The 21,775-nt window shown below is 47.1% G+C and overlaps 7 protein-coding genes across 7 annotated transcripts; 2 read left to right on the top strand and 5 right to left on the bottom strand.

Annotated features, from left to right (window-relative positions):
* Positions 1-775: 775 nt before the first annotated feature.
* On the top strand, positions 776-2,528 carry GLAREA_10549 (MFS general substrate transporter; the record flags this gene model as incomplete). Its single annotated transcript, XM_008079650.1, has 3 exons — positions 776-1,178; positions 1,224-2,438; positions 2,500-2,528. 3 exons carry the CDS (start codon positions 776-778, stop codon positions 2,526-2,528), a joined length of 1,647 nt encoding a protein of 548 aa, XP_008077841.1.
* Positions 2,529-2,550: 22 nt separating this feature from the next.
* On the bottom strand, positions 2,551-4,531 carry GLAREA_10548 (C2H2 and C2HC zinc finger; the record flags this gene model as incomplete). The annotated part of the gene is made up of 3 exons (XM_008079649.1): positions 2,551-3,023; positions 3,247-4,314; positions 4,366-4,531. 3 exons carry the CDS (start codon positions 4,529-4,531, stop codon positions 2,551-2,553), a joined length of 1,707 nt encoding a protein of 568 aa, XP_008077840.1.
* Positions 4,532-6,514: 1,983 nt separating this feature from the next.
* GLAREA_10547 (uncharacterized protein) lies at positions 6,515-11,038 on the bottom strand (the record flags this gene model as incomplete). The annotated part of the gene is made up of 1 exon (XM_008079648.1): positions 6,515-11,038. The coding sequence occupies one exon, from the start codon at positions 11,036-11,038 to the stop codon at positions 6,515-6,517; it is 4,524 nt and encodes a 1,507-aa protein (XP_008077839.1).
* A 2,348-nt stretch (positions 11,039-13,386) lies between these two features.
* On the bottom strand, positions 13,387-14,451 carry GLAREA_10546 (uncharacterized protein; the record flags this gene model as incomplete). Its single annotated transcript, XM_008079647.1, has 1 exon — positions 13,387-14,451. One exon carries the CDS (start codon positions 14,449-14,451, stop codon positions 13,387-13,389), a length of 1,065 nt encoding a protein of 354 aa, XP_008077838.1.
* Positions 14,452-16,955: 2,504 nt separating this feature from the next.
* On the bottom strand, positions 16,956-18,234 carry GLAREA_10545 (uncharacterized protein; the record flags this gene model as incomplete). Its single annotated transcript, XM_008079646.1, has 4 exons — positions 16,956-17,178; positions 17,243-17,335; positions 17,391-17,823; positions 18,045-18,234. The coding sequence occupies 4 exons, from the start codon at positions 18,232-18,234 to the stop codon at positions 16,956-16,958; spliced, it is 939 nt and encodes a 312-aa protein (XP_008077837.1).
* A 953-nt stretch (positions 18,235-19,187) lies between these two features.
* GLAREA_10544 (alpha/beta-Hydrolase) lies at positions 19,188-20,134 on the top strand (the record flags this gene model as incomplete). The annotated part of the gene is made up of 2 exons (XM_008079645.1): positions 19,188-19,666; positions 19,726-20,134. The coding sequence occupies 2 exons, from the start codon at positions 19,188-19,190 to the stop codon at positions 20,132-20,134; spliced, it is 888 nt and encodes a 295-aa protein (XP_008077836.1).
* Positions 20,135-20,336: 202 nt separating this feature from the next.
* On the bottom strand, positions 20,337-21,142 carry GLAREA_10543 ((Phosphotyrosine protein) phosphatases II; the record flags this gene model as incomplete). The annotated part of the gene is made up of 3 exons (XM_008079644.1): positions 20,337-20,692; positions 20,748-21,025; positions 21,078-21,142. 3 exons carry the CDS (start codon positions 21,140-21,142, stop codon positions 20,337-20,339), a joined length of 699 nt encoding a protein of 232 aa, XP_008077835.1.
* Between the last annotated feature and the right edge of the window lie 633 nt (positions 21,143-21,775).

The raw sequence follows: 21,775 nt of genomic DNA, 5'->3' as shown, positions 1-21,775 counted from the left end.
TGCAGGGGTGCACCAAGGGTCCATTTTTATTTCGATTCGCTTAAGCGATCATTGTTGATAACCTTATCATTTGATCTTCTACTTTTCATAGTACTAAATCAACCTCTTTACTTTCCATATGCTTCAGCTTATGTCAGTATCCTGATCATATTTTCTCTGTTTACGCGACTTCCTTTTTGGAACATCAACTCGACGATCGGTCACCAATCGGCAGGACCCGTACCATCCAGGTGCCGAGATCCCGAGTTGATTTCGCAAACTCCAACAACCGGCTCTATAGAAGCGGCACATTTCAACTGCACCACAAGGCAATTGTTATTCCCGACGGTTTCAGCAAAGATGGGATGCTACCATGTCACACTCTCAATATGGAGCGGCTCTACTGGACGCCCTTTGACAATTACTCTCAATATGGAGCGGCTCCACTGGACGCCCTTTGACAATTGGCCGACGGGTAAGTACTACATGGGGCATCTAGACTTCATTATTACTTTCAGTCACTTATTGCGTTTTCACTTCCTATCTTGCACAAGAACCGGCCCATACATTGCTTCATTCAACGAGGCGGAGTGAATTAAAGGCCAAAATCTACATACATACTGAGGTTCTTTCCTATCAGACAGCTAAGAACCTTTACTGTTCACCGTTCCGTCATCAGTCTCGAAAGTCAAGCTGTACCCCAGATTTACAGGAACTGAACTACCTTCATAGACCCGTCCCAGCTAACGACTATTCCAACTAGTCGAACACACTGGCGGGGCCATCTGGATGAAGCATGGTAGACGATCTGGAAAAAGCGGATTTAGCTGCGAACAATCGAATACAACATGAACCAGATGAAGCTATTCAACACCCGGCAATTGCTACTCTGAGAGATGGAGAACCTGAGACCGCACCTTCAGACAAGATTTCAATTCATTCACACTCCTCAGCTGCTACCATACCTTTCCCACCCGAAGGAGATGAACCCACGCGGTCGATATCGAAAACACCATCCGCTCGTTCTCGAGCTGCGACGATAATCCCACGTTCCAAGAGAAGGGGTCTGTTCAGCCAGTTTACCATTGTGCCCGAGGTTGAAAATTCAAAGGAGCATAAGAGGAGTGTGAAATGGTTCATTACAGCCATAATCGCTTTAGCTGCAGCTGCAGCGCCGATGGGAAGTGGGATATTTCTTCGTAAGTACATTGTCCAATATGGATATGCAATGCTAATTTTGACAGCTGCTCTTCCGGAACTGTCCAAAGACCTTAATACGACTCCTACCATCACGAATCTCTCAGTCGCCCTATATATGCTCAGTCTAGCGATCTTTCCGTTATGGTGGTCGTCCTTCTCCGAAACACTTGGCCGTCGAACTATATACATTATTTCCTTTACCCTGTTCATGATTTTCAGTGTGATAGCAGCTGTCAGCACATCAATTGGAATGCTCATAATATTACGTATCCTTGGAGGCGGTGCAGCTGCATCAGTGCAAGCTGTAGGAGCCGGCACAATCGCGGACATATGGGAAGTGAGAGAAAGAGGTAGTGCAATGGGATATTTCTACTTGGGCCCCTTGCTTGGCCCCTTAATTGCGCCCATACTGGGAGGGGTACTCTCACAGAGATGGGGATGGCGGAGCACACAATGGTTTCAAGCAATATACGGTGGAGCGCTGTTACTTGTATTGATATTTTTCCTCCCTGAAACACTTGTTGTACAACGGCCTATCACCACAAACGGATTACCAGACGAGAAGACTGTCCGACCTCAACTAACACGTACTTCGACCCGCCAATCCGTTCACATCAAAACCAAAAAGGCCGCAGCGGTTTTCAAGCGCTGCTTTATCGACCCGCTCAGCGTACTCGCTTTCCTGCGATTCCCTCCTGTGCTCCTGTCGGTATACCTCGCTTCTATTACATTTGGATCATTATACGTTCTCAACATCTCCATTCAGCAGACCTTCTCTGAATCTCCCTACAATTACTCCGTCATTATTTTGGGCCTCCTCTACATACCCAACTCCCTTGGATATGTAGTTGCCTCAGTCCTCGGTGGATCGTGGATGGATAGAATTATGCATCGAGAAGCTCGAGCCGCGAATCGATACGATGAAAATGGAAAATTAGTCTTCCTTCCAGAAGATCGACTGAGAGAAAATGCATGGCTAGCTGCCGTGATGTATCCAGGCGCACTTGTTTGGTATGGATGGACGGTGGAAAAGGGGTTACACTGGATAATCCCACTGATTGCCAACTTCTTCTTCGGAATCGGTAGCATGATCATTTTCGGTTCGGTCACGACAATGTTGACCGAAATGATGCCCAAGAAATCCAGCTCCGGTGTTGCAGTCAACAATTTCATCAGAAATATTTTCAGTTGTGTTGGGGGTATCGTCGCACACCCAATCATCGACGCCATTGGAAACGGCTGGCTCTTCACCATCATTGGTATCGTGTCCTGGATAAGCGCCTTCGGGGTAGTTTGGTCGATACGACACTTTGGCCCTAGATGGCGAATCCAAATGGACAAAGCAGTGAATGCCTGAAGTTGATCGTACAACTAAAAGAAATTGGTCCGACTCGCCGCAGGAAGCTCATATGCCATCGGAGCAGGTTCCGGAGTTGATGAAGACTTGATATGTGGAACAATCTCCTTCGAGTCGAGTTGCCACGGACCTTTATTAACATCCACATAGCCAATTGGCGTTGTGAGTGTCGTTCCTCTAGAGGGCGCTGGATTCCAGGCAAGAGTTTGAAAGTTGGCTCGAAATTTGAGCGCCATTACTTGGGCCTCGCCAGCTATCCTATCTGGCAGGTCCTCGTGGAATTCCAGCTTTCTTCTCAGCCTGGTTGCATCGGCTTCCGACCACTGAATATCTTTATCGCCATTTGGGAATCGGGCTTTCCACGCCGTGAGAGCATTGAAGTCGGGATACGCTTGCTTCAACAAGGCTTTTACTACGCGAGAATGACACCACTGGAAAGCACTCAAATTCTGCTTTTCATAATGCTCGGCGATGTGGTCATTACGGCCTAAACAAAAGTCAGCAAAAGACAATTAAAGAACGCAGGTTTGTGAAGAGGACAAAATGGCGTGGTGCCATGAGAATCGCTATGCTTTGAGTCTGCATCTCAAGTGAGAGCAGTGTCTCGATGCAAGCGACATCCACACGATTCAGGACTTCACTGCAGACATAGCTCTCCCAAAACAATCAAAAAGCACCCAAATCCAAAACTTTGAACATGTAGCACATACCTTTCCATGTGAATGAGCACACACCACAAAATCCACAGCCCCACGCCCATTTCTTTGGCGTGTTGTCTCTCCTCCATTCTTCCCAAGCACCTGCTGAAGTCTCTGCTAGATGATGAACCTGTTGCAAATGCTGCTTGAGCTTATCCTTCCTTCCCCATCTTCGTTTCGATACAGATTTGTTTGTGCATTCGTTAATTTGATGTTCCTTGATGAGATGTAACATGATTTCATTGCGATCCGGTTTGACTGTATCGCAAAATACGCAGAGCCATCCTGTTGGTGTGCTCAGCGCCGGATCTCGGTCGACCATACATATCCAGTACTTCTGCGGCTCATGCGATTCTTCGTGTCTTCTCCAATCGTCTTTTCTGTTGAATGGTTTACGGCACACTGTACATTGATATGTTATCTTTCCAGGCTTTGCAGGCACCGGGGGTGGAATGTCCTGTGGAATCGGTGGTGTGGGGTGGTGATGTTGCGTGTCGAAATGAACGTGTTCTTCCGGAATCGATTTACAGGAGAACTTCGAGGCTGGGCGCGCAGATGGATTCGAATTAAATTTGCCAATGCTGATCGGCTGAGCTTGCTCGCAACCAACATCTTCCATCATGAGATCCTCCAAAGTCGGATCGTAAACGGAATTGAGCGTCGATGCGGAATCTGCGGTCCAGAGAGACGAGCCGTAAGACGATCGTACAGCAGATTGCGGAGAGATCAAGGAATACGTTTCCAGAATTGAGGACGATGTAGAACGACTCGATCGATTCTGAGAGCCGGAATGTTGCGACCACGCATCGCTACTATAAGAATTGTGGCCATTGTAGGTGCTCGGGAATTGATAGGTTTCCTGTTGGGGTATTTCTATCGGCGACCAGACATCTTGTGGTGGTGAGTATAAATCGAAATCGACATCCATCGGCTGGAACTGAGGAACATCGTGTAGCTCCTGCGAATGCGATACGGGCTTTGAGACATTCAGCGGAAGAGTCGGGTTGATATTACTCATTAGAGGCAGGCCGAATCCATATTGGTTTGCTGGAATCGCTGGAATCGTTGGAGCTTTGTCGCCTACAATCAATTGTTAGACAGTCGCAATGCGAAAACAAAGCGCATACATACGTTTGAGAGCTTCGACATTACAATCCCACCACGATTCAAACTGCGGCCGACTCAGTTTAGTTTCCTCGCACAGAAAGTCGCGATCTTTCTTCGACGGCCGCCTCTTCCCCTTGTACGAGACCCAACGTCGCAGCGTCGAGTCCTGCTCCTGGGTGACCATATCCATCATCAATACGTTTTCCTCTTACAATATCTCTCAACAGTAATTATATTTAGCGAGCGACTTTACGAAGCAATAGATTTTGATTTCGCAATTCAATATTCAGTTCAACGAAGGTGTGGAGATTGGAGAACACAGAACGCGATTCTCCCTCGAACGAGAATAGGGGAAGTCATCAAATTCCCGCCGTGCGCTTACATTATGTATGTCCCATCACACGCAGTGTGACCCGAACCAGCAACACCGCGCTCCATCAACTCAGCACCAGCTTTCTCCAGCTCTGGGCCAGCAAGTCAGTGAGTGCGGTGGTGGGACGACACATCCTCTAGATGCAAGAGGGCGCGCCTGCCCTGTGTTTCAGGATGAGTGCAAAGTATTCGCTTCCACTGTTCTTTTTGCGCAAAACGGAGAGGTGCGATCGAGCTCTGCACATCTTTTGCGCTTTTCGCTGCTGCTGCTGGCTGGGCCTGCTGCTGCTCCTCGTTCTTTTCCGCTGTGCACCGTGCTGGATTCCTTGCCCGAAGCCCAGGCTCGCGCTGCTCAGCGGGAAAGGGGATGAGGGATTCCGCCCTTTTTTGGAAACAACGTTTCAAGCATCTGGCCAATGGTCGCGGAGCGCTTGAAGCCAACGAGGCTCTGCGTGGAGAATGACGGCTGTGAGTGGGTGGTTGTTGCGTTTCAGGATTGAGCCGACGGGGTTGGGCTTACCCAGGGAGGGTGGGGAGACGGGGCTTTTGACAGGAAGAAACGAGCTGGTTGGGACGAGAATGCGATGGGCGCCTTTTTTGGGGCTTCGTTTCGATGTCTTTCATGTAAGTGATGTCTGCCTTTGGATCTGAGATTCCGAGTTCATTGCATCATGGTTGCGTGTTTTGCTGCCACGTTTTGCTTGATGGCGTTGCCGATGTTGGGTTGACAGCTGGATATATTCCGGGGTGGTTTCGCGCCCGCGCTGTTTCGTCTTTTGCTTTCTTATTTTTTGAAACGAAATGATCATCTTCGTGCTTGGAAACTTTTCTGCACCTCTTCGAAGTCATGTTACTCGAGTACTGCTGCAAGTGCAGCCTATTTGTCATTCGTGTTGTTCGTTTACAATTGCAGCTTTGTGGATGCTCATTGCTCAGTTCTCAATACGAAGTACGAGCAAGTCGGTTGTCATCAATCCGCGTTACGAGTCTTACGAATCACGACTTTCTTTCTTGCATTATTTGGTGTTGGGAGAGAATAAACACATCGACTCACCGAGCATCAGAAAGGTTCGCTACCAGCCTTGTGGTCTCGTCAGACCTTCGATCTCGTATTTACCATTTGCCCTTCCATACGGTATGCAGGTGCTCGGATGTTTGAGATTCGTAGATCTTGAACGTGTGGTTGATTGTGATCTGATGTGGAGGTTGACTATTGTTACACTTAAATCGTATTTTGGGAATGCTTGCTTTTTGTATGTTTTAGAGATATTGTCTTGTGGGAAGTATTCCACGAATGGGCAGCATAATCTCAGCAATTGGCATTATTATCTTCCTCCACATTTAGGATGCCGATGGATGCAGCCTATTTCAACGTCTTCAGTCATAAAACGTGACATTAAATCCTTGTTCCATTCTGTAGCTATACACAATTACCACCTCGAAACTGAAGAAAACTTATGGAGTACAGAAATCAAGGAAAAATACAGATAAAATTTCAAAACAACTAAACATAACAGAATATACAGAGATCAGTCGCCCAATCCATCCTAAAATCCTAGTATATACCCTTTATCCATCTGTACTTGCTGACCATATCCCAGTGTCCAATAAAATCCTAGCCATATCATATCTCGAAACAAAACTGAGTAGAGCTCGATTGCAGCTCATGAAACGTAACGAAAGGAAAACAAGGACATCCATTGGATTGTCGGTCATATACATCGTATCATAATATCATCAAGAAGAGAAGAGACCGTCGAAAATAGGCTAGAGAGCCAAACGTAACTTCATCACATCACCCTCAAGCGAAAACCTTCTTGAACAACCCCTTCAATCCGCCCTCTTTCTTCTCCTCCCTCGGTCGATGTCGGTGAACTCTTTCGCCCCTCTCTCCACGCTCACTTCGATGCCGATGTCGTTCTCGCCTCTCAAGACTCACATCTTCCTCTCCACGTCTAATGCTCTCCCGACTATTCGACTTCTCTTCCTCCGCAGCTCGCAGTTTTGCTTCTTCCTCGGCTCGTCTCTTTCGTCGCTCCTCCCGTCGAACACGTCTTTCTTCATCTGATTTCTCCCTTCCAGCTCTGGTCTCATCGGCGACCTCTTGACGCGCAATCTCCATCTTCCGTTCGGTTTCTTTGCGGACACGTCGCGCTTCTTTCTCTTCCTCGGTGCGGTGAGGTCGGTCTTTACGGTCTGAATCTTGACGGTACGAGGAATGACGGGAGTGGCGATGAGGACGTCTCTCTCTATCATCCGAACCATCCTTTTCTCGTCGAGAAGACTTAGGTCGTTCCCCCGAATTCGAATCTCGACGCTTTCCCTTATCAGGTCTCTCTTTGCTGGGAGTAATCGGTAGATCATCGACCATAGGAGACTTCCCCTTTGTCGAATTACTAGTCGACTTCTTCTCACTCGTCGGCGTAGTAACCTCCTTGTAATGCGGACTCTTATCCACCATAAACGGACTCTTAACCACACTCTCCCCTTTCAAAGCCAACAACCGCGGCCTCACCTTCCCCTCCGCATCTTTATTCCCACTCCCATTACTCATCATACTATCCCTCCTCGAACTCAACCTCCTAGGCATCGCCGGCATAGGCGTCACCTCCTTCTCAACACTTTTATCATCATCCACCACCGCACTCTCATTCTTCACCACCTCCTCCGCCTCCGCCTTCTCCTTCGCAGCCCTCCTCTCCGCTTTCCTCGCCTCATGAGCCTTCTGCTCCTCCGGCGTCCTCTCCTTCTTATGTCCCCGCTCCTCTCGCTCCCGCATCCTCTCCGAATAACTCCCTCCCGTCCCAGAAATCCCGCTATCCCGTCTCACCGGCCGCGATTTCGGACTCGAACTCCCGAATATCCCTTTAATCAACCCCTCTTTCACTGGCACCCGCGTGATCGGTATCTCCTTCACCATCTCCCGCATGTCAAATTTCACAGACGTCTCGCTGTCCCGCCGTTTTCGGTGCGAGCGTCGACGCTCTGCATCTTCTGGGATGGCTTCTTTGTCTTTGGAGGTGTGGTGGGATGAAGAGGATTTGTGGCGGGAGCTTCGATGCTTTTTCTTCTCTGTCTTTGGGGAGCCGGGGGTCTCTGCTGTGGGCTCTTCGAGAACGTCGGGAAGTTGCTCGGGTTCTTCGACGATGGGTTTTTCGGTGATGGGTTCGGTGGCTGTTTCTTCGGCTGGGGCGTCTTTGTCTGTGACGGCTTCTACGACGGCGGCGGTTGCGGCGACGGCGAGGGCTGCTTCTACGATCTCGGGGGTGGGATCTGAAGATTCGGCGGCTGGTTCGGTTGGATGTGGTGCTTCTTCTTTCTCTGCTGGAGGTTCCTCGACTGTTGATGCTGGAGGTTCTTCAGCTGGGGCGGCGACTGTTTCTGGAGTTTCTTCGACTGGTGCGGGGTCTGCTGGAGTATCCTCGACGACGGGGTCCGTCGCAGGTTCTTCATCGGGTTTAGGCTCCTCCTTTGCTTCCTCAGAAGGTACTTCTGCTGGAGGCTCTTCTGTAGCGGCTTCACTCTTGGGCTCTTCAGCGGCAGGAACTTCCTCCTTGGGCTCATCAGCCGCTGGTGTTTCTTCCTTCACTTCCTCGGGAGCCGGTGTCACTTCTGCAGCAGCAGCTTCTTCCGCGACCTCTTCCACCGCTGGCTCGCTGGTAGCTTCTACTGGACCAGGAGCAGGAGCTTCCTCCTTGACTTCCTCAGAAGCAACTTCAGCTTCTTTACTCTCCTCATCGGGTGGGACTACAGCTTCGTCAACGGCTGGCTCTTCAGTGCTCTCCTTGTCAGCGGTAGGTTCATCTTTGGCCTCTTCAGCAGCTGGCTCGGCCTCCTTAGGCTCTTCCGGGGTAGCTTCTACTGAAGCTTCTTCTGGAGGAAAGGACTCTTCCTTAGCTGCCTCAGCAACTGGTTCAGGATCTTTAGTCTCTTGAGCAGGTGCAGACTCGGCTGGTGGCTCCTCTGCTGGCTTAACATCTTCCGCTAGCGAGGGCTCGTCCTTGACTTCTTCGGATGGTTCCTCGGGTTTGGGAGTTACATCTGGTGCTGGAGCTTCTTCCGATTCTGGGGCCTCTTCCTTAGTTTCTTCCGGAGCTGGAACGACTGGAGTCTCTTCTGCTGGCTCCTCAGGTGTTGGCTCAACCAGAGCATCTCCTGCAGTTTCATTCTCTTTCTGGGCTTCCTCCGAGGGAGATGGCTCTTCGGTAGCAGAAGGTTCCTCCTTCGTCTCCTCCACCACTACCGCCTCTTTGACATCTTCAACTGCCGCAGGTTCTACGTTCGCCTCTTTAGATGTATCCTCACTCGGAGAATCATCCACAGTTGGTGCCTCTGGCGTCGCTTCTTTGACCGGCTCAGCATCAGCTGTTTCCTCTTCTTTTGCCTCTTCAGCAGGAGGAGTTGAATCTGTAGCGGGAGGCTCAGTGTCCGCGGGAGCGCTTTCCTCTGTTGTTGTAACCTCTGTTGTTGTAACCTCAGTCTCCTTGTTTTCCTCCGCAGGTGACTCGGCAGGAGCTTCGGGAGCGGCTATATCGTCTTCTTTACTCTCTTCCTTAGTAGACTCATCTTGCACCACTTCTGGCTCGGTAGTTGTTACCTCAGCGGGTGGCTCTTCGCTAGCAGATTCGGCTTCTGGGGTATGTTCCTTATCCTCTGTCGTGTCCGGCTTTGATTCTTCAGTCTCTGCTTCAGCTGCGGCTGCCGACTCATCTTCTGGTTCTTCCACGACGGGAGTTGGCTTTTCGTCCTCTTCTTTCGTCTCTGCTGCATCGGCATGAGTTTCTTCCTCTGTAGGAGCTTCATCTGGAATTGGCTCTGGATCTTTGGTTTCTTCATCCGTAGATGCAGGTTCAGTAACTACTGGCTCTGCATCGGCGGGGTTGTCCTCCACTGGAACTGACTCTGTTGCCGCTTCATCTGACACTTCCTCATTTGCTGCTGCCTCCTCTGCCTTGACTTCATCAGTGGTAGCTTTGGCATCTGTTGTAGACTCTTGTTCCTTCCATTCATCTTTAGTTTCCGCCTCTTTTGAAGCCTCTACTTCGGGAGCAGACTCCGCTACTGTCTCCTTCTCTGCCTGATCTTCTTCCGATTCAGGCTTCGTATCCTCGGCGTCGTCGGTAGCAGAAGCTTCAGTTTCGGCAGAAGGCGTGTCTTTAGGTGACTCTTCCTCAGTTGCCTCGACAGCAGGCTCAGCCGGTGCATCCTTTTCTGTTTCCGGAGTGGCAGGAGCTTCGCCGGCTGCTTCATCAGCAGTAGAATCTGCCTTGTCGTCTTTTGTCTCCTCCTCCACAACATCCGCAGAACTGGATACTTCAGGGGCCGTTTCCACAACAGGGCTTTCCGATGTTTCTGCTACTGGGGATTCATCCTTGGGCTTCTCAGTCTCTTCGGCAGCTTCTTCTGGCTTTTCGTCAGATACTTTGGCCTCCTCCTCTTTGCTTTCGGTCTCGTCACCAGGACTGTCGTCCGTCGTAGGACTTTCAGGTTCTACTTCTGTAGCATTGGTACTCTTATCTGACTTCGAGTCGTCATCACTGGGAGATGATGCTTTAACGGAGTCGTTATCATCTGTTGTGGAAGGTTCAGCAGCTGCTGCATCTGCTTTTTCATCGACTGGCTCAGTTGAGTCTACTGCTGCAACAGCTTCGTCCGCAACGACTGGAGTGTCTTCGCTTGATTCTTTAGGGGCGGGAACGTCTTCGGCGAGGGTTTCTTCCGTGGCCTCAGATGGCACTTCTGCATCTGTTTCTGGTTTTGTAGTAGATTCCTCTGCGGCGGTATTCTTCTCGGTGGGTTCTGTTGTGGGTTCTGGTGTTTTTTCTTCTTCCTGAGCAGTATCCGGTGTATCTGGGCTTGGCCCCATCTCGGCCTGGACTTCAGATTCTGGCGGTTTGTCTTCCTCTTTGACGACTTCCTTCTCGCTATCCCCTACTGGTTCTGTCGCCATTTCTGACGCTACATCTTCTTGTGGAGGTTTCTCTGATGTTTCGTCTTTGGGTGGTGATTCGACTTCAGCAACCGTCTTCTTATCTTCGTCAGGATTTTTCTTTGCAACCTCCTCAGGCTTCCCATCCCCTTCCAATTGACTATCCCCCTCTTTTCCATCCCCATCCGTAGCCGGCTTCCCCTCAAACTTCGCCACAATTTCCTTCACCTTCCCAACCGGTTTTATCAAAGCCTCCAACTTCTCATCAACCTCCCCAACCGGCATCCCATCCCCCTCATCATTTCCCTCAACCCTCGGAGTGCCCGCACTAACAGGAGTTCTATTCTTCCCACCCGGCGTATTCTTCGCATTCTTCTTCTTATTCTTTCCTGCCATCTCGGCGTCCGATCTCGGGCTCGAGCTCGGGTATCAAAACGTCTCCAAAAGTGCCAAATAGAAAAGTAAAAAAGCAAACGAAGCAAGAAAATAAAACCAAATATCAATTCAAAAATAATACGCAATCAAATATATCTTTTGGGCAATCAATTGCACCAAAACGAACTTGGAGAATTCAAAGAACTCGAGCTCTCGGGGTCAATTCAACACGTCGTTCGGGTAGGGCCGCAATGCAGTGTCACATCTTCCTCGCCTGGGATCACCACCTCTGACGTGGCAAATGCGATATGTGTGTGAACAATACGGGATTTTACCCGATACGCTCATACGTTGTGCATTTTTTATATGCTTAAAGTCGCGCACACCACGTCCGTTTTGGGTGATGTGCCTACCCCCACGGAAAGGTTGGATATCAGGTGTACGGAAAATCCAGGTTGTAAGCCTTGTGGTTCGGTTGGGTGTGGTTGCGGGTGGGTTTGGGGGGGTTGGTGTCTGGTTGGTGTGCCAACTTGGGGGGGTGTTGATTTGGGGGTTTTCATGAGGAATCTCGATTTTTAAATCATTTTCCTGAAATCTGGTCGTCGATAAAAGTCTCATACAGCCCTCATGAAGATCAAATTCTTGTACTCGAGTTTCTCTCACCGAGTTCATTCCTCAATGCCATTCTTCTTCGGCTTATAGCATTGGAAGTGCAAGTTCCCGGTCCGGGAGGATATCAGATGAATGACCTTTGTGCAAGTAGCCTCGACAAACGGAATGAAGGGGTTTGTGTAGGCGAGAATTTGACATTGCGTCTTCGAGTAATTTGTTAACCCGTTGTTTGAGGTGGGTATCCTTCGTTTTCATGACTCTCGTCTCATCTTCGTCCCAGACTCTCTTGTCATACCTCAAACACCAAACGCAGGAAGCAGACTCGAGTGCACATGGATGAATTCACTCAAATTGCTTCAATTACTATTCTTCGAGTCCTCAATGCTTAAGTTCCTGCATGGTGACATCTCTGATGCAAATCAACTTTTCGAGAACACTCAAATCCTGCAATCGGGATTTCGCGGCGATAGTAAAATCTCGACTATGATGAGACTTATAACCCTCTATAATAAATGTTAACTTACTAAAGCGCTTTTAATTAAAATCCGACAATTTTCTTTGACTTCTGCCAATTTATAGTGGCTACATTACACTACAATCTACAATTTTCTTCTCGTCCTCCACGTGTCTCCTTACCCAAAATCACAGCCACCGTAATTCCCAAAACAACAAATCCTTTCAAATCAAGGATAAAGAATATGGTGCTACACCTAAGAGCGATGACCCGAGCCCAAATTCGGTGTCGTGCTGTGATTGGTCGATGCTTGATGAGCTGGTTGGCTTGTTGTCGCTGCTGAGCTGGTCGATGGGGTGTTGTCATGTGACGTGGGAGATTGGGAGATTGGGAGTATTGGGAGTGAGAATGGGTATGGGCGGTATGGGTAGTGCAAGGTGATGCGATATGATGGGAAATAGGGGTTGAGAGATTGAGGGGTTGATGGGTGTCAATAGGGATGTGGTGGTTGGATGCGTGGATATGAAGGGTATAGATTTTGAAGTGAGATTGAAGGTATCGAAAGTGATGCCCCTAATAAAGTGAGTTATATGGTATTATACATCTTTAGAGCCATTTGTATGTAGAAGTAAATAGACAGATTTCTTCGTATTCTCCCAAGCTTGCAATCCTCTTCATCTGCTAGACAAGTCTCCTATCACACGATACAGAGTGATTTAAAGCTATGTAGATAGAGATATAGATCTATTGCCAGTATCTTAGAAGCTTCGAGTTGTATGCTGAAGATCTTGCGGACTGGATGGTGGAGATATCTTGAAAGAGATATAAGTCCGGAAATCAAACAAAATCGTTCGGCTCTCATTCGCAAATTCAGATGTCAGGAGTTCGCGAGTTGCAAGATCACCATTCATTTAAACAAGTATCAGAGCACCTTTTGATAAAAGAGAATTACGGAGAAATATTTTACTTGAGATTGCAACAGTGAAAATAACAAAGTTTAATTGGGGTGTAGATCTACAATTTCGAGCCTGCCTATTTCCACGAAAATCAAAACCAAGTACACGAAACGCTGTTTCTCTACACCTGACTCTTCCAAAACAAAAACAAAGTTTCGAAACGTATCTATGCCAAAAACAAAACCAACTCCCGCAATGCCATATATTTCCTCGCAAACGTCTTCTAGTCTACTACACCACTAGAGCTGTTCGCTACAAAGTAACTCATAATCCTAAAGTGATGTGTCAGTACAGGATCCAAGATTTCAGGTTATGATTAGAATACACACCTAGATACCCAAACCACTTTAACCATTGTAAGTAGAAACGGTTCTGCCACCTTGCACCACCCTGACATAAGTAAGTTTAGGCGAACTCGTCCTATCCTCCAAGTACACTGCGATTGTGTCCATATCACCGTCCATGTTTTGCGATGTGATACTCAGCTTCGATTCACCACTGGTGTTCATTTCAGTCCACATTGGATTGACATCCGGGAAATTGTCGTGCAAATCGTTGATCAGTTTGTCCATTTTATCCTGCATCTTTCCCATGTCGCTCTTGCCATTGCTCTTATTTTTGATGACGGCAATACGAACGGCGATGTAGTTGGTGTTTGGGCCATCGATTCGTTTGGAGAGTCCTTCATTTTCCTTGGTGTGTTCGCCATCTGTGTTTAATGACCGTTCGGCAACCTCCTCAGGATCAACCCAGGTGGCTGTAGTCATATAAGACCTGTAATCTTGTTTTTTGATCGCCTTCTCGATATCGCTCACGTATTTATGCGAACATGTCATCTTCGCTGTGCTAGTAGTCCTGACGGTCGTCATTTCCTCATCAAAATTGAGATTTGCCTTTGGGAAATCGTCTTTCATTTCTTCTTGTAGATCTTCGTACTTCGATGCCGAGAGGGCCTTATTTAGGTGTAAGATGAAATGGCCGCCGCCGGCTCGTTTATCAAAAGATGGCGCAGATGGAGAATCTTCTAGAGATCGTTCGGCAACCCCCTCAGGGTCAACCCAGGTGGCTGTAGTCATGTAGGATCTATACTCATGTTTCTTGATCGCCTTCTCGATATCGCTCACGTATTTATGCGAACATCTCATTTTCGCTGTACTAGTGGTCCTGACAGTCGTCATCTTCTCGTCAAAATCGAGCTGTGCATCTGGGAAATCAGACTCCATTTCCGTCTGAAGATCCTCGTATTTCGCTGCGGTGAGGGCTTTGTTCAGGTGTAAGATAAAATGTCCGCCGGAGGCTCGTGCATACAGTGATGGTGCAGATAGAGCTTCATCGTCTTGTATGGAGGGGATGGTGGAGCCAATAACACTGCTGAGGAAGACCCCGATAAGTCCTATATGAGAAAGCTGCATGTTGAACAACCCGCGGTAGATAGTTTCCAGGAAGATAGATTGTTGACGCAGTAAGGCAAATTAAGTATGTAGTGCTGGTTTATGAAAGATAAGGGTTGTTGCAGAAATGTAAAGCTGTGATATGAATATGAGGAATTGAAATGGTTTGGAAGAACTTTAAGCTTGGGACAATGAATGGTTTATATGCACATTAGATTCGGGTCTCAAAATAGATAGAGCAAGACTTTGACAATCCTATCCTGAGAATAAAACCTCGAGACCTCACTGCGATGACTTGGTAGGATGACCGTTGTGGGGTAAACTCCTCTGCAGAAAGTTGTCTTGACGATATAAGGATGATGGAAATGAGTAGAATGAATCCGACGGGGAGCCTGCGCGTGTCGCCAAGGATGTTCCCTATGGAACAAAGATATCCTTGTTGGTAGGGTGACCGTTATGGGGTATCGTTCGTAGGATGACCATCTTCTTGACAGAGTGAGGATTACAATGATATTGACGATGATTTTAAAAGGCTTGGAGGAGGCTTTCCGAGAGTAGGTGCTGCCCAAGTCCTTCCATTGAGGCACAAGGGGAAAGTTCAATAGATGTGCCACCCCAGCCAAAGTCTCACTTGAGAATGTTTAGCTGTGAATGTTGAACCAATCCTAAATGAGCTAGAAGACATGGTAGGGATACTCATCTCTTTCACAAGCCCGTCACTACGGGATATGATACATAAATGAAGTGGTGTGAAGAAACAATATATTAGTTATTGCCCTTGGAAAGCCAGTTCTTCGAAGTAGATCTCAGGTGTGGCTGAAAGCCTTCTTGTTGCGAGGTGTCTAGCAGGGACAGGCAATCGTGTGACTTTAGTCTTCCCCCTCGAGGCGATGTACATCCACTGCAGGATCTCGTCGCCTCTGGCGCTCAACCATCCGATCCATCCTCTTTTTCTTGAAGCTATACTATTTCCATGCTGCAAATACGTATAGCCACAGGAGTCAGAGGGACGAACGGACCTCGCAGGGAAATCTTGTGCCAGTTCCGACTGGTTATCTTTAGACTCCAGGTCAGATGTACGAGAGTCCAATTGGAAAGGGGCGGTACCAAATCCCAGAGAAGGGGGGTTCAAGACCGGGAAAAGGCCTAATCCAGCCGTTTAGAATCTTCCAAAAGTCTCCGGCGAAGTATCCGACCCAAATAAAAACACCTAAGCCATGGGTCAAAATATTTCTGGCGCGCGATCATCGTCGCATCACCACTTAACTCCCAGAGAACGGCGTTGTAGACTCAATTCCACAAAGCTTGTACTGTTCAAGGCACTGTTTTCCTTGAACGTACTTCTATTATTCTGAGTTTTGATAGGTCAGTCCTACTCATGGCAGATCTTACAGTCCGGCCAGTACTCAACATCAAACCTGTGGGTTCACCGCGCTCCAGGAGTCAATAAGGATTTCAACACCGGGCATACCCTTAATTCAGAAATTAAATTGAAATCTTCCCAAAAACCCTGCCTCAAACAAATTCCCAAAGGTTATACGATAAAGTACGTACCTTACGATCATCGCCGTATTACCGCATCGCCACTTTCGCGCTCGAGTTGATTCCCAAGAAAACATATATCTTTGCAGGTTAGGGCCGATTCGTAACAAAGTTACTTGCTTCGTCACTGGTGTACCGCGTACATGCACTGTGCCTCTATGCTTGATTTATGCCTATTTCGATGGGAGGAGCCGGGGGAGCCGCCAGGGGCTAAGCGAGTGCGACGACAGGTACTGGAATAGAAATTTGATGTTTAAATCGTGTACGGAGTTACTTAAACGCCGTGGCGTATGTTCGTGGGAGCAGCTTTTGCTTATTTTTTCTTTCTTTTTTATTGAAAGCGAATTACCAGACAAAGTCAGGTGTTTCGAGATGTACCTGTTGACTTTAGCGGTACGGAACTGTAAGGTTAAGGGTAGGCTGACGAGAGAAGCTTGGGTTAGAGTTGTTGGATCTGTGGAGTGAGATGTCTTACTATATCAAAGCTTAAAGTCATGACACTCGAACACCTATGAAAACTACGCACCCTCTTATCTTTGACCCCAACCAATATGTCACAATGTGAGGGATTTCGATGGTACTCGATAGTCCTCAGGTATACAATGCACTAGTGTGCTGCAAGTCTGACGGGATATTTTCTTGCGGTAAATCAGCGATATGTCCTGTCTTAAAAGCAGTGTTTACTTACTTAGTTTGAGTAAATTGACCACAATTTCTGTTTTCATAAGACTTGTTATAAATCCAAAGGAAGGAGTGTTAGGAAGTTGGCTGACTGATGATGTCCTGTCAGTTTTGCAACGCACTAGTGATACACAGCTTCGTGGGTCGTGATCTGACTTAAGAGTTTATCAAACACATGAGAAACAGGAATATCTGTCTCTTAACCCAAAAAGATGTGTCGATTTCCTTTTCTTAGACCAGAATAGTATATTAAAAGGTCTAGTTATCTGGAAATTGGAGCCCGTCTTCTCTAAAGGCTTGCGTTAATGCTGTATACAATCATCTGCCCCTGCGCCTCCAGCGGCCTTATTCAAACCGACAAGGGGCAGCGTGACCACATCATCCGGTGTGTTCAAAACCGAAGATGTCTGGCGCTGATATCCGATCCATCTCAATTTGATCTTTATCCTCGGCTTCATCTTATCAAGGAAGGTAGGGAGGACGAGAAAACAGACACATATTACACTCAAGTCAAGCTCGAGTACACTGAAGGAAGCAGTTTAGCGGAGTTGTTTGAAACGTCTACATTGCGAGATGTCTGATAACTTACGAGACAATAATATAGTCGAAAGACATGGAGTTGCTATCATTATTGAGTGAAGATGGTGTTAGGGAGAGGCGAGCGATGCTCATAACGACAACTCTATTAACATGTCAGTACGTCAGTGGTGTGATTAAACAGACTGAGACACACTTACATCACACTAGCACCATAAACACTCATGATCATGATCTTCTTTCGAATTTTCATTTGCAGCCCCCATAAAACAGGCATCGGCACTCCCAGCACAAAAAGACTCGACAAAACATTCAATCCAGCCGACGAGTATGCTATCGCGCTCATAGGCAAACGTTCTCCCTTGACAGAAACGTCCCAGCTTCTGGAGACGGGACGGCATTTTACAACAGAAACAATCAATAGGATGAGGTAAAGACCATTTACCAGGATCATCGCAGTGTAGAGAATCCGCCTTAAACGTTCATATGGGTGGAAAATACGTTCATAGTGTAACAAAGCCGCGGTTCTGATCGTGGCGCAAAGGACGATGTACAACCACTCATTGGCGATTTGAAGCTTTCTGACACGGATAAGTTGTGCTGCACCAATTGGTTCCGTATAGTACTCTCCGACTATCAGAATATGGATTAGTCTCGGAAATTGAGAGAATAAAAAGAGAAATGACTTGCAAGTAATCAAGATGGCAGAATATGTTATTAGAAGACACTGCCATGTATCAGAACACGTCACGCCCATTTACAGACATCTGCAACATACGTATGCAAAAAGGACCAAAACTAGACAACAGATCACATCAGTCCATGAGCCATGTATGTGATAAGTAAGTACCTACAATCATCCGCTGTTAATTTCTTCTGTATCGCGACAAACCGACGGGTGTATATTCTAAAAGCCAAGAATAACGTGACGAAGAACAGCATTATCGCGCGGAACGCGATAATCGATTTTTGCGCATTCTCGTCTTGTAGATAGTCTGCTTCCTGATTGTGAGGATGTGAGTCCAGAACGGTGGTGTCGGACATGAGTGCGCCATAAGGAGAGAAAAATGAGGTTCTGTTTGGTTAAAAGCAGATTGGGAGGCGAGGTTTTGGCGGCTGATCTAGGATGTGTGTGATTGTGGTGCAAACACTGGTCTTGCTTACTGTAAGCTCACATGTTTATATCAGTCTTCCATTGTTCATTTGGTTACCTCCGTACATACAAAGGGCACCAATGAAGATATACTTCATTTGGGAGAAGAGAATACCCGGGTGCTATAGTAACCAAGAAGTATGCCCTCTATACCCCGTACCGGACCGAAGAAATGCCCGACATAGGACAAGCATTCCGGTAAGCGATCCGGTGCCGGTAAAATATTTCTTCTGGACCCACTCAACTGGGCCGCCATAAGTAAACAGTATATCCTCATATGCACCAAAAAAGCAAGGGTAACTAGAGTATACCAAGGTACTTCACTATTATCACAAAGACCAAAATGGGACAGACAACTTAAGTATCAAGAACTAGGGCTTCTGAGAGGTACCATATACACTATCAAATAAAGCAGCATTGGTTTATATCTCCTAAACGAATTCATTAACCGTTAATCATTTTAGTGTAAGAAGGAAGCTCATTTTATAGGTCCCGAATAATAGGGGAGAAGTTAAGGTACCTAACGTGGAAACGCTGTTTAGTTGAAAAACAAATAACTGATTGTGACAAGCGAATATTTGAAAAATATTATAACATTATGATTTATTACTACTATTACTAACACCATATTATATCTTCTTCCACTAAGTACATTTTTTATTTCAACAACATTGTCTCTCGAACCATTTCTAAAACACTGCACCATCCCGTCCGCGGCGAACAAACTCATATAACCAAAATTAGCAAACGAAAAGCAAGCTTCTATATATGGTGGAAAAAGGTACCTTCTTCTCTCACCAGTAAGCACATTGATTCCTAGTCATTGTCCAAAACTGTAACTGCAATGCCTCTCGTAAAGCTTCAAGACGGAAAGTCGGACTGGAGCGACATCAAAGACGTGGCATACTTCCTCTGGAAATCTTCCGAGCAGGCATCTCTTCAAGAAGCGGAGATTCAAATGCGTCGCGACACGTGTGACCCAAATCTCAATGTTCTTGCATTTCATACCGGTGTTAATGTAGCTCGAAAAGCGGTGCTAGTTGTGCATGGTTCCAAAGTTATTATTGCATTCAGCGGTGGCAGCGATGATGAAATTGAGAAGAATCTATGGACGATGAGTAAAGGTGGGAATTGGTATGATATTCCGTTTGTTGTCCGTGTGGATGGGGATGAGGTGCATAGTTTTTACCTGGAGATGTGGAATGGTATGAAAGAGGAACTGCTGCGTCAATTGGAGATGAATTTAAGGAGGATGGTGGAGAGAGAGGTCGTACCGACACATGTTATTGTGACTGGATTCTCGATGGGAGGAGGTGTGAGCATGTGAGCAAAATCTCCAGTTCCATTATGCAACTTCAAACCCAACTCTAACTCTTGATCAGTCTAGCGTTCCGCGAAATCCTCAACCACATCCGTCACCAGTTCGGCTCCGAAACCCCCTCTCGTCACCACTGGGCCAGTGAAGACAATCTCAAAAACCTACTTGCACACTACACATTTGCCGCCATGGCCGCCGGCGACATGAATTTCCACACCAAACTCAACTCGCTCTACGATAAACACCAGATCCGTGCGTGGGATTTCATGCATCACCTTGACAAAACTCGGAGTTTCCATGGCATAGCATTTCGATCGTGGCGAGGCCATCGGTATATCCTGCCAGACGCTACAGTTGGAGAATTCCGAGCGGAGTTTGGGGAGCATGGACATTCGATGTTAGGATATCTGAAAGCTGCCGAGTGGATGTTGGAGAATGGAACTGATCAGGCTCATCCAGAATATTCGTATTAGGAGTCCTGCAGGTGAATTTGAGTACTACAGCTCACCAGCCAATCACAAAATCAGGAGAAAACTTGCCGGAGCAAGAACACGATTTTATGACGCTCCTTCCTTAACCATTTTGTTTGCCCTTTTTAATAGAGACCAATCGTTTATTACTTAAACATATTACTAAGGAACCATGAAGTTGTGGGAAAATATCTTTCTAACACCATCACCAAGGCACCCACCCACTCCTCAACCTCTCCCTCCAAACCACCTCCACACCCTCCTCCTTCTCCTCCTCCCCTCCATCTCCTTTCAATCTTCCCTTCCTCGCAACAGCAACCCCAACCGCCGTCTTCCTAGCCCTTAAGACCGCCTCCTCACCCTTCCCAAATAGTTCATCCCTCGCTCTCTTCCATTCACTATAAGTTTTCTTATCTCTCCCATTCTCTTCACTCACAGAGCATCCCATTTCAATCCAAATCCTCAACTGCCATTCAAAGCCCAGATTCGGATTAATCTGCGGTCGATGCTTGCGTGCCGTCTTCAGTGCAGTAAGATAATCAACTTTCAACTTCCTCGCAACTACAGCTGTCAGTTCGCAGAATACTTTTATGATTGGAAAGATATGTAGAGTTACCAAAAGCGACGACAACACTGCCGCTGCGGCTGATGCCTTGTGTGCAATGCACCAATACTCCCTTTCCAGCATCTAATCCCAGCGCAATCCAGTCACAGCAATCCTCCAAGATACCAAAGAGGTCTTCCGTCGGATCATCATCCACGTCCACATGTTTCTGCACCAATCCCTCGATGGCATCAGGCTGGAACCGCGGCACTTCAGCAGCGGAAGTGAGTGAGAGAATAGCGGTGATATTGAGACTTTTTAGGAGCGGCAAGGAGCGTGCTGCGAAACGGCTTCGGTATGTTAGTCCGCGTGGTACTGTAGGGGCAAGGTAGAAAACTTTACTCAGAGATATACAACCCCGGAACGGAGGGGATAGGTGCTATGCTCGAGGATGAAAGGGATTGCATAGTTATAGTTTGGGTCTTGTATGGGTCTAGGGAATTAGAACGAGGAGAAGGAACTAATTAATATACCGATGAAGTGCTGTTACCTACAGGTGAAACATAAAATTTTGTTCTGTGACAATACCCGAAGTCTGACGGCCGTGACGTGGACATCCTAGGCATCGCTGCGAAAGAGAAGGATATGAGTTGTGTAGGCAACAAGTATAGCTCACTTCTTTGTCTTATACATGAAAGCAGTCAGGATAACGAAGAATCGTTGAAACTGACAGCCCTATGAAGAAAATGCTGATGAAAAAACATGGCCAGGTCCAACACGCGTCCCAGCGAAGCATACTCCCATTATTAATTTCCATAATAAATCCGATTCATGAAAGTCTACAACTTTTATCTATGAAGTCGTTCTGGCTCGTCGCCTCTTTCTAGACCTATTCCTCAGAGCATTGATTCTGTTCTCCATCAAGTTTGAGACACTTTTAACACTATACTCACTTTGATCTCGGCGGCAGCTGAACATAATAACAACTCGCCTGATGACTGGTGCCCTTCGCTTCGCTAGGTTCGGGAACAAAAAGGTCTGGATTGGGTATTATATAATCGTGGGAGTGATGAGCCAACGGCCGAGTAGCTTATGATAGA

Source organism: Glarea lozoyensis (genome assembly GCF_000409485.1).
Source record: "Glarea lozoyensis ATCC 20868 chromosome Unknown GLAREA12, whole genome shotgun sequence".
NCBI classification, from domain to species: domain Eukaryota; kingdom Fungi; phylum Ascomycota; class Leotiomycetes; order Helotiales; family Helotiaceae; genus Glarea; species Glarea lozoyensis.
The sequence above is the reverse complement of the archived record's forward strand: the minus strand, read 5'-3'. Positions and strand labels throughout refer to the sequence as shown.